This window comes from Solanum verrucosum, unplaced genomic scaffold (assembly GCF_900185275.1).
Source record: "Solanum verrucosum unplaced genomic scaffold, falcon-dt-bn FXZP01000032.1, whole genome shotgun sequence".
Lineage (NCBI taxonomy): Eukaryota > Viridiplantae > Streptophyta > Magnoliopsida > Solanales > Solanaceae > Solanum > Solanum verrucosum.
The window spans coordinates 1,476,352-1,488,285 of NW_026020569.1; the positions used below are offsets into that span (position 1 = coordinate 1,476,352).

Sequence of the window (11,934 nt, forward strand, 5' to 3'; positions counted from 1 at the left end):
ACGAAGTAAAAAGAGAAATTAAAGTAGAACATATTTGACAAATACTCCATTCGTCCAATACTATTGAGGGTGTAATAGGTAAATCTTTTTGTCCTTTCTTAGTTTGTCAAAATAGACAAGTGAAAAATAAATTGGACAAGTAATTCGGGATAGAAAGAGTATATTCAAAGGGTTATAAAGAAAAATTACCCTTCTATTTATAGTTTTTAATAACTGCACAAAATTAATAGTGGACAATTATTATTGGACATATGAAGTTAATAGGAATAGAGAGAATATGTTAGAAGTGTTAATCCCAAAAATAATCATGTGTGTTAGGAATTTAATCAATCTTCAAAACTAATATCAACCATCATCAACATGTGATTTAACAAAATCAAAACGATTTACATACAGATTTAATTGAAATGCACCAGCATTGGATAATACAGATGGAATCAAAAAAATATTTCAAATAAATAAATAATTATCCATTAACATTTATTATACTCAAGTACTCATTTTTTATCATCAACAACATAAAAATACTTTCATATTTTTACCAAAAAAAGATGAGTAATTATAATCCCTTAATTTTAGTACAAGTATATAATTTAGCTTCTATTCTATAAAGACAGCTCAACATATTCCCCAATGCCCACACGGTTTTGACTCAAAATACACACGCAATTTCCAAATTTAATTCGAGTCATTAATTTTAGCTGAAAATTTGGGGTAATATTAATCATACCAATAATCAAAATTCGAAGTAGAAAAAAGAAAAAAGAAAAAAAAACACGTACTAGTAAAAGCTTTTCTCCTTTTTTTCTCTCTCTTCATTCAATCTTCCGATCTTAGGAAGAAAATAGCAAATCCTCTGAATATATTTCTGTTCGATTCAAATTTGATTTGAGAAAATCTTCATTCAGATTCATTGTGCTTGTGGATGTTGTTCATATTTTTGTTTGTTTGGGGGTTTGGGGGATTTTGATTTGATATACAAATGCATTGGTCTCGGAAGGGACCAGTTTCTATATCATTTGATTGTATTGTTGTTGGATCTGATGATGAGAAGAAGAATATATTTGGATTGTTCAAGAATTTCTGAAGAGAATAGTAATAATATTAATCCAGCAGGACGTTGTGGCGTCGTAGTCGGCGGTGTGTTGTCATATAGAGTTGTGGTGGATTGGAATTGGGATTGGGATTGGGTGGAGGAAGATGCAGCTGCACTTCTCACCTAGTATGAGAAGTGTAACGATATCGAGCAGCAGCAATGGAGGATATGGTGATTTGATGAAGATCAAAGTCGCAGCTCGCCACTTTTCCTACCGAAATGTTTTTCATACCATACTTATCCTAGCTTTCTTTTTGCCCTTTGTCTTCATTCTCACTGCTGTTGTTACCCTTGAAGGTGTCAATAAGTGCTCTTCCATTGGTAATTTTTCTTCTCTCCGATTTTCATTTATTAATCTTCCTAGATCCTGATGTATATCTACGCATATTTGATGAGGCAATGTTAGTAGTTTGTTTTCAGAATATTTAAAATGTTGTTTGAGTTGAATTGGAAATTATTGTTTTCCACTCTAGCCGGAAATGCTATTGGAGACGTTTTTGTATCTTAGGATTGTGTGGAATTACGGGAAAGTTAAGGCTTAAACTTACTTGTCCTTCAATAACTTGCCCCAATGATTTGAATTTGATGACAAAAACTAGAAAAAGGAAACAAGCAATAGAGTGTACATGGTTTATGATTTATTTTTTTGGTATACTTTACATTTTAAATTTTTTTTTTACTCTATGCTGCTCCACCGTTCAAATTAAGGAATTGTTAATGCGTTTATTGTCCACTTTAGGAATCAAATTATGTGATCAAATTCAAATGATAGATGTCTGAGTGCATTGCTTTTGTGGAGGTGGTGGTTGCATAGTGTTGTTTCTGGTATTCTGTATGAATGGTATTTAGTAACTGCTTCTCATGTTTGTTGCTTACTCTACTATTTATCTTAAGTATGCAACAAACGGACATACTTGAGTCTAGTTGACGTTAATTTCTTATGCGTGTTGCATTAAGCTATCTTGAATCACAAGTCTTTGTGAATCACGTGCTCTGATCACAGTTGTTTTTGGTTGCCTTCCAATGCTTTTTTAAAATTCCGTGGGATGAAAAGGAAGCTTCGTTGGTGGGACCTTTTTTGCTTTATGGATGGATAAATTTTTAAAGTATCAATGTGCCAAGAAGCTTGTTTGGTCAGGTGGTGTTGGTCCTGGTTGTGATGCTTCTAGTTGACATTTCCTTTTGTCACCCATTTTACTTTAGAATGTTGTTGGATATGAGGGATCCCTTTCATCATTATTATCTTTTTTTTTTTTTTTTGCAAACTTTAATTTCATTTTCTTCTCCTTGGTTTCAGATTGTTTAGGTAGACGATTAGGACCATCGCTTTTAGGACGAACTGATGATACAGGGGTAAGTAAACTTCATTCTACATTCTCTTACTGTCATTGCTCTCCAATCTTGTGCAAACTTTTACATGGAATTCCTTTTCTAACCCAAGTCTATGCCGTTGTTTGTCTATTGCTGTTTTGGCAGAAGCTGGTCAAGGATTTTGTTAAGATCCTCAATCAAGTGAACACTGAGGAAGTGCCTGCTGGCCTGAAGCTCCCAGAGTCCTTTAGTCAACTTGTTGCTGAAATGAAAAATAACAAGTACAGCGCAAAAGAATTTGCTTTGGTTCTAAAGGGAATGGTATGTGCATGTGACTCTTCTCTAGCCTTTTCAGTAGTGCATGTCTATTAGCCTTATTTGTTCTTGCCTTCCCCTTGGACTTTCTACCGTCTGCCCAGGGTTGTTGAGTTACTTACTGACCCCCACTTTGGTTTTGATTGCGCACAGACACAGAAAGTTATTGTCCTCAGCTGAACTTTGTGTTGAATTTGCTATTTTGCAGATGGAGAAATCTGAAAGAGAGATTAGGGAATCAAAGTTTGCAGAGCTGACGAATAAACACTTTGCTGCAAGTGCAATTCCCAAAGGCATTCATTGTCTTTCGCTGCGGTTGACTGATGAGTACTCCTCGAATGCTCATGCACGCAGACAGTTGCCTTCACCAGAGCTACTCCCTCTGCTATCTGACAATTCATTGCAACACTTTGTAGTGGCCACTGACAACATCCTGGCTGCCTCAGTTGTGGTAAATTCTGCTGTGCAGTCAACTCTGAAGCCTGAAAAGATTGTTTTCCATGTCATCACCGACAAGAAAACATATGCAGGCATGCACTCATGGTTTGCTCTGAATCCTGTCACTCCTGCTCTTGTGGAGGTTAAAGGTGTTCATCAGTTTGACTGGTTGACAAGAGAAAATGTTCCCGTGCTTGAAGCTGTTGAGAGCCATAATGTTATTCGTAAATACTACCATGGAAATCATGTTACAGGTGCCAATCTCAGTGATACAACTCCGCGATCTTTTGCATCCAAGTTGCAGGCTAGAAGTCCAAAGTATATCTCTTTGCTGAATCATCTTCGCATATATTTGCCAGAGGTACCAATTTCTCATATCTTGTAAACTGTCTTCTGTTTCTTTAAAGCAAAATTTTGGAGGGTCAAATTCCAATATCTTTTCGACTTCCCGTCCACCTTTACAGAGAGCTGGACATTGAAATAATACTTTGCGAGAAAAAGTTTCCAATATATAAAATAGAGTCAACGGTAGGTTTAAGCATGCGAGTGAGGAGTTTTGGATAGATTAAGATGCATACATCCTGGTTCAGTGAACATTATTTGCATTATTTATCTGAACCTAAGCGAAGTTGATCAAAACTTTCATGCGACGAAGTTTAGCCAATCTTATCCAACATTTGCGACTTCTTGTTGAAAATGTTGTGAAGACACATAAGCAGAGCCTATAGGATGAGTAATGTTTATGCAGACATTATTTCTTCATTTTACTAAACTGTAAGATTTTTGTGCTCCAGAGATCATTAACATTATGCACACATGTCCATAAGATGGAATAACAGACTCTTCTGTATACTGTCCTGCACCACAGCGGCAAGTCAAAGTTTCAATATCATCTTTCCCACACTGAAACAGTATAATGAGACCTTGGTACCCCAGATCTGAAAATTTAATTCTCAAATTACTCTATGGAGAATGAAGTAGGTACCCCATAGAACTAGTCGAGCTGCGTGCAAGTTGGCCCGGACACCACGGTTATTTTAAAGAACTTTATGGAGAGTGAAGCACAATTATATTCAGACTTTGGTTTGTTATTTTCTTCTTGTTCTGATAATTTAACTCCAAGTTTGCATCTCCAGGCGCTCCTTTCTTTTCTAGAAGAGTTCCACGCAGCAATAATTTTTGCTTTTCCTTTCTTCTACTTGCAAGCATTTAGGTTTTAGTATAGATTTCACTTTGTAATATTTCCCTCTTCGATACTTGTATGTAATCCCGGAGCCCTCTTGTGGGATTACACTGGGTATGTTATTGTTGTTGATACTTGTATGTGATTCACTCTCCGGTCCTGCATTTTTGTAGATATGCACGTTTTCAAATAGCAATCTGAGATTTCTGTGGTGTCGTTTTTTGCAGCTCTTCCCAAACCTTGACAAAGTGGTTTTCTTAGACGATGATATTGTAATTCAGAGAGATTTATCTCCATTGTGGGACATCGACCTTAGTGGTAAGGTCAATGGAGCAGTTGAGACTTGTAAAGGTGAAGACGAGTGGGTGATGTCTAAGCGATTCAGAAATTACTTCAACTTTTCTCATCCCCTAATAGCAAAGAATTTGAATCCGGAAAACTGTGCATGGGCTTATGGGATGAATATCTTCGATTTACGTGCATGGAGGAAGACGAATATTACAAATACTTATCATGCATGGCTTAAAGAGGTACTCAATCTTATGCTTTGTGATTATTTGGGGAAAAAATTGGTTTATCTGAATTCCAGCAGCTGTGTGTTTGCATTTTGGATCTTGCCAGTGTTATGATTTTTCTGTCATTCCTGTTTGTGTTTGTCTCTTAGCTGTCCACCTTACTATTCATTTAGCTTTTTTTTGACATGTTCGTCTAGGAGGATTGTGTGACAAATTTAGCATTTTTGGATTCTGACTTGACATTGTTAAACTCGCTAATCGTTGTAGAATCTGAAGTCAAACTTGACAATGTGGAAGCTTGGAACATTACCTCCTGCTTTGATTGCATTCAAGGGTCATGTTCACCCCATTGACGCCTCATGGCACATGCTTGGCTTGGGATATCAGAGTAAGACCAATATCGACAATGTGAAGAAGGCTGCTGTGATTCATTACAATGGCCAGTCCAAACCCTGGCTCGAGATAGGCTTTGAGCATCTCCGTCCTTTTTGGACCAAGTTTGTTAACAGCTCCAATGATTTTATCAGTAATTGCCACATACTGGAGTAGTCAACAGATTTTCCATCAAGGGGGGGGGGGAATTTTGAAAGCCCACAGGCTTTGCAAACTTTTGATTGGTTCCAGGGAACTTTAAATGCGATTGATGAGAAGGAGATTCTGACAATTGCCTGGATATATTCAGGTTTCCACATTTGGTGCTTTGTCTCCTGCAAAAGAGAACCTGCATTATTCTAGCATGGGCATAAGATTCATTCTTTCAATATGTAAAATAGAAGTTGGTCACATAATTCTATTGATTGGACAAAGGACAATATTTTTGGCCTCTTACTGGGGTTTAGCCTACTCTCTATTATACTATAGCTTAAGAGGCAATGATAGTGCGTCCCAGGAAATGCTCATCATTGCCATCATCAGTCATACAAATTGGTGAATTGCGAGAAGAAATGCTAGGCGCTGCGCTATGTTAGCTGCGCAGAGATGATTCTTCCAACATTTTTCCTTGTTAATTTTGTTGTCATTACTCCATTCAATCATCTTGGTCATCATATTAGACTGTTGTAGGCTCTATGGAAACTTGCATCACATAGTTGGGTAAATCCGTAGGTTATTACATTGCTACTTGTTTTGTATGATTCAATGATATATACAACTGATATGTGCAGATTCTTTTTTACCAAAAATTCTCCAGTTTTACTTTTTTGCTTTTTATTAACGTGGTTTTTGTTGTCTTGATGCTTGATCTTTCTCAAGTCATTTCATTCCTAATTATGGGATTCAAATTTCAATTAATGATACCAAAATTATGGTAAGGGTTTGATAAGTACAACTGTGAAGTCAAAGTACAAATTGTTAAAAGAAAATCTTGCTGAGTAAAGAAGTGTATCATACCAGCCTGTTTCGTAACTTTCAATATTAAAAAAACTAAAGAATCCCTTTAAATGCACTCAAAGGGACAAAAAGAAGCAATAAATAAATATTCCTATGTCAAGAAAGGTCTTAAAAAAGAAGAAGAAGAAGAAGAAAGGTCTTAAAAAAGAAAGAGTCTCCAGCTCAAATCATACAAATCTTTTTATGTATTTTTAATTATTTAAAAGGATACGGAAGGGCCAAGAGAGGAAAAAAACAGCGAAGAGTCGTTTGATGTGAGGTATAAGGTATAATAGTCCTAACATAAAATATAAGATTATCTTATCCTGCGTTTGATTGGAGGTATTAGGTCATCCTTGGATTATTTCACCCACTATTTGTACGTTAATGATGAGACGAATTATTCTATATACATGGTGAAATAACTTATTCCAGAATAAGTAATCTCAGAATAACTTGTTTCCAACCAAATGATCAAAATTAACTCACACTTCAACGGCTCAAAGTCTTTAGCAATTGACAATGACAGTACCTTGACTATTCTATCAAGTACTATTTGTTAGTATTACTTTTATAAATGTTAGAATAATTGAATTTGAATTGTAACACCAAAACTTATTACTAGTAATTTTATTAAGACCATATCCTTCAATGTATAAAGAGTTATACACATATTTACTTTCCTTTAAAATATACAAAGTAAAATCCCAAAAAAGAAGAAGAATATTGGCGAGGGGTTATCCAAATCCTTCCTAAAAAATTACCCTACGTATATAAATTTTCTAATATACTCCCCGGTTCATATTTACTTATTAAACAATTTTTAATATAGGTAATTACTAAAATATATTTTAAGTATATATAAAAATTTTGAATTGATTCAATGAGGAGAAAAAATGTCGATAATCCCATAGAGTGAGGAGGAGATACCGAAGACTGCAGAGAGTTAACTTTATTGACCCAAGCGAAGATATAGAGAGAGCGAAAGAAGACTTTGAAAACTCCGAAAACTGCCGAATTTGATTTTTCTTCATCTTCTTCTTTTTTTCTCCCACCCCCTACCTTTTTTTTTTTCTTCTTTTAATATAAAAAATATTATTTTAATTGTTAATGCATTACACGTATTACCCACCCTTTCCTTTTCTTCTTCCCTAGTTTTGTAGCTCTATCTGTCTTGAGAAATATCATATGAAATTACTTTGTTGGGTAAAAAGTGGACAGTTTCCAGATCAGTTTCTCCTAACAGTAAGCCCAATCATGCATTTGATTTTATTTTTTTTAATTTAAAGATCCATTCTTTTGTAGAATTGTAACTTGATGATTCTTGCCTGCAGTTTGAGTAGATATATTGTAACTTTTTTTTTAATGCTTTCTTGACTTTTGGGGTTCTTTAATTTTGTGATTTCTTGGTTAATTTGAACTCAAGATTCTTGAATTTCTTTCTTTTGGGTTGTTTAAAAATTGTAGTTTGATTCTCTTTTCTTGATAATCTAATCTAATTCAAGAAAGTGTAATTATTTAGTTGATTTTGTGTGGGTTTATGTATATCTTGTCGGTGTTAACATCTGATAGTTCATTATGAATTCATATTTTGTTTTTTCTGAAGATTTAAGGCTGGGATTTGGGAATTTGATGAGATCCATAAAGTGTCAAGAACCAAAGACTAAATTCTTTGGTCCTGGGAGCTTCAGTGATTGTGTTAATTAAGGCTGAACAGGTTTCAGGAAGATCCTAGTAAAATATCCTTGTGTTGGGTTTGTTTTGTAAGTTAGAACAAGGATGTCTGCAGCTCAAGATCAACTGGAGATCAAGTTTAGATTGATTGATGGAACAGATATTGGCCCCAAGAGTTTTTCTGTGGCTACAAGCGTAGCAACCTTAAAGGAGAACATCCTTGCTCAGTGGCCTAAAGGTTAGTTTAGTTCTTGAATAGCTATTAATTGTTTGTAAGATTTTCAATTACCCAAGATTTCTGTTGGTGGCATGATTGCTTCAAGAACCACAATCATAGTATATGATCTGTAGTTGTTACTTTTGTTAGATATAGAGCTCTGTGGATAGTTCCTTTACTTAAGTTTCCTACCGATAAGGAATACGTATACAATGATAAGAAATTTTGGCACGTTGTTATTCAGATAGTTGAGGTGCTTTGCTGCTTCAAATCCAACAGTGGTATGTTATTCAAAATATTGGGTATTCCCAAATCCAACAATGACATGAAGCTCTGGCTAACCAAAACTTTCAACTTTTCCTATGCATTGTTGTATGTTATTCAAAATATTGGGTATTCACTTCTTTCTGATAGGACTCTTAATTTGAAGAATGAATTTAGAAAGGAAAATCGAGAAGCCTAAAGAATAAATTAGAGGGAATTGCTCAGCTTACTCAACAACTCAAGATGAGCTCAATTCTGGGTAGAAGAAAGAGAGGAGAGTTGTTATTGATCTTGGTATAATTTCCAGATGAAAACAATGAATGCCAATTGCAGCTATTCAAGAAGAAGATTGGAAGGCTTCCTCTAACTCTACTAACTACTTCAACTAACTCGATGAATACACATAAATGGGAAGTCGTCTAATTAGAGGATTGTATCTCTTTCATTTAATAAAACCAACATTTTCAACGCACCTTGTTCCAATTGCACTATATTCATGCATGTATTTTAGAATGTCCTATTACATTCACACTTTGCTAAGTATGTGAAAACCTTGACTGAACTTTAAGCTTTGCACAGTTCACAAGAGCATGTATTGAGTTAATCATGTTTCTCAGCATTCGGGATGACTCTGAAAGCATCAGGTCGCAGTGCAAACAAAAATATATCGAATTAGGAGCTTGAGATCTTTCCTTAAATTCCTTTTTTATATTTTCAGTTAATTTACCTGAATGTTGGGCACTTTCTCTTTGTTATCAAAGATTTTCTGCTATTAATTTTCTTTCTATAATCTTTTCTTAAATATTGGGTGCAATCTTGATTACAAGTTTCCAAGTCATGTTTTCTGAGACATATCTTATGTATAGAGAAGGATAATGGTCCGCGGACAGTAAAAGATGTCAAGTTAATCAGCGCTGGAAGAATATTGGAAAACAACAGAACAGTGGCTGAATGCAGAAGCCCATTATGTGATATTCCAGGAGGAGTTACGACCATGCATGTGGTTGTTCAACCACCAGCTCAGGAGAAAGGTCAGCTTAGATTCACTAAACATATCAACGATATACATAATTTGAAACGTAAAACAGTATTTACATCAATTTTCCTTTAGGATGTTTGATTCATTTCTTTCTTTCATTTCCTTTGCCAATTTCCATTCTGTGTTATATGTTCTTTTTTGTTGTGTCGCTGTTTCTGAAAAATTGTTTGTTGTTTGAATTTTGCTACTGGTGAAACAGAGAAAAAAGCATCAGATGACATGAAGCAGAATAAGTGCCTCTGTGTTATACTATGATATTCAGTTCCAACAGGGGGATGGCTATATGCAAGGTAGGAAGTTACTGACTTTTATTCTCTGACAGATATCAAAGTCTGTAAACTGATGTTTTGGACCCTCTACTTTCAGATAAAGACTGGTGGTTGTTAACAATGCTGAAGTTGGTGAAGTAGTAACAAACATGAGTTGTTGGCATGCCATCCATTCTCAAGATCGTGTATTGTCTGGTCTCATTGTCTTTTGTATTTGCTGCTTTCTTTTTTAGTGCTTGATGGATGCAAAGTCCATTCTGCATTGATTGAAAATTTGTGTTGCTGTCAAGTATACCATTTCTTATCTGTAGGACTCTGTTGTCTGTACAAAATACGAATTAACTCGTTGGCTGAATTCATAATTTAATCTTGAATATGTTCTTATCTTGATCGATGTAATATATAGATACAAAAAAAAGGATTTGGAATATATTGCATTGAAATCCAAAGATTTCTTTACTTCAAAGTTAGTGTTCAACCAGTGGGTAATTTGTCATATTCTCTGGAACTGTCTTGTTCTGTGCTAATAGCATTGCTGATCTTGATTGAATAATGTGGATATTCTTGGCCTTGATTGCAACTGATACTTTCAATGGTTAAGAAATTTTAGTACTGTGGATAAATTTGAAATGCATATTTGTTGTTGTGACTGTCGTTTCTCCATCAACTGCTATATTGTTGTCAAATTGGCTTAACTAGCTTGTTCTTGAGCACTATTTTGAAGTTTCTGCCACTAGTGCACGTTTTATTTACTAATAGGTGACACGTCCCTTCTCCGAATCCCTTGAAACATGGAGTCTTCCTTCCTGAACTACATTAAAGACATGTTGTTGTGATTTTACTTGGAGCTAAGTCAGGAGGGACAAAAGATAAATGCTTTCTATCCATCGAAAGCAGATGATCGGAAGGTAGGAGTTAGGACCCTGGGCTAGAGCAAGTTGGATTGGGGTATATATAGCTGCGACATGGTACAGATTGAGATGGAAGCAAGACACAGTGAAAGCTCTTGATATACCAGCTATTTGATACAAATTCTTGAAAATACACCAGAGTCAGGTGCTTACTGTTAATCAGTGCATGTCTCCAGATGGATTCATGTATTGAGCAAACAAAGATGTTTAGCTAATGATGAAATAGCTGGTAGCAGATTTAAGATGGGTTCATGAATTTGAACTTCCTGCATTCTTGACATCCATCATCATGCAAGAATATTGCAATTTTGGACAGGTCAGGTAATTACTAAAGGTCACATGTTATACATATCAACAGAAATGTATAAACAAAATTATTCCTCCTTTGATACTATCTGCCATATAAATGACTCAGCCATTGATGCTTTACACCCTCTTGCAGCGTCACCTTTCTCTAGACCCTGTGTAAATGCAGGATACTTTTTAAGCACCGAGTAAGTTGCCCTTTAAATGTTTCTCACTAGTTAAAAACTGTTGAAAAACTTTTCCCTTGTAAGTTGTAAGGGATCGTTTCGTTTGAATACAAGTTATGTTGTGATTAGTTATGTTGGAATTAGTTTTTATAGTTTATTTGGTTTGTCATATTCAAACTTATATTTATTGCATAATTTTTATGAATAAGTTGTTTGTTTATAAAAATACCCTCCATTTTAATTTATTTTTTTACATATTCTTTGCAAGCTTGATCATTCTTAATAATAAAATTTTCATCTTATTTAGCTTAACTATGTATTTCCATGATTGTGTCGTGTGTTTTTAAAATTAAACTTTCATCTTATTTAACTTAAAAATAAAACTTCCATCTTATTTAGCTTAAAAATAAAATTTCCATCTTATTTAGCTCAAAAATAAAACTTTCATCTTATTTAGTTTTAAAATAAATCTTCCATTTTAAGTTTATTAAAATAAGAGAAATTTTATTAGTAAAGTTATTTACATTTTAATTGATATATAAAATATAATTTTTAAGTGAGTAATAAACTATTTAATTAAAAATATGTAATTTAGTAGTAGAGTGAACATTTTAAGAGAAATCCAAATATAAATAAACATAAGAATATTCAAGTTATAATATATTCATAAATAAAAATTGTATTTATAAAATGTAATTTTTAATAGAAAAATATATTATTCATAAAAACAACGAATAATTAAGGTTGTGAATATTATTATAAATGTTGTTAAAATTATATTAATATACATAAATATAAAAGTGGTGTATAAAATAGAGTTTAAAGGGGTATTTATGTTATTTTACATACATTATAACTTAT

At 34.1% G+C, this 11,934-nt stretch overlaps 2 protein-coding genes across 2 annotated transcripts; both read left to right on the plus strand.

Annotated features, from left to right (window-relative positions):
• The first annotated feature begins 781 nt into the window (after positions 1–781).
• On the plus strand, positions 782–5,428 carry LOC125810658 (probable galacturonosyltransferase 14). Its single transcript, XM_049490127.1, has 6 exons — positions 782–1,417; positions 2,394–2,449; positions 2,573–2,728; positions 2,931–3,521; positions 4,571–4,873; positions 5,126–5,428. Exons 1-6 carry the CDS (start codon positions 1,201–1,203, stop codon positions 5,405–5,407), a joined length of 1,605 nt encoding a protein of 534 aa, XP_049346084.1. The 5' UTR covers positions 782–1,200; the 3' UTR covers positions 5,408–5,428.
• A 1,826-nt stretch (positions 5,429–7,254) lies between these two features.
• On the plus strand, positions 7,255–10,081 carry LOC125810674 (membrane-anchored ubiquitin-fold protein 2). Its single transcript, XM_049490143.1, has 5 exons — positions 7,255–7,471; positions 7,833–8,138; positions 9,248–9,412; positions 9,620–9,710; positions 9,787–10,081. The coding sequence occupies exons 2-4, from the start codon at positions 8,006–8,008 to the stop codon at positions 9,673–9,675; spliced, it is 354 nt and encodes a 117-aa protein (XP_049346100.1). The 5' UTR covers positions 7,255–7,471; positions 7,833–8,005; the 3' UTR covers positions 9,676–9,710; positions 9,787–10,081.
• Positions 10,082–11,934: the final 1,853 nt, after the last annotated feature.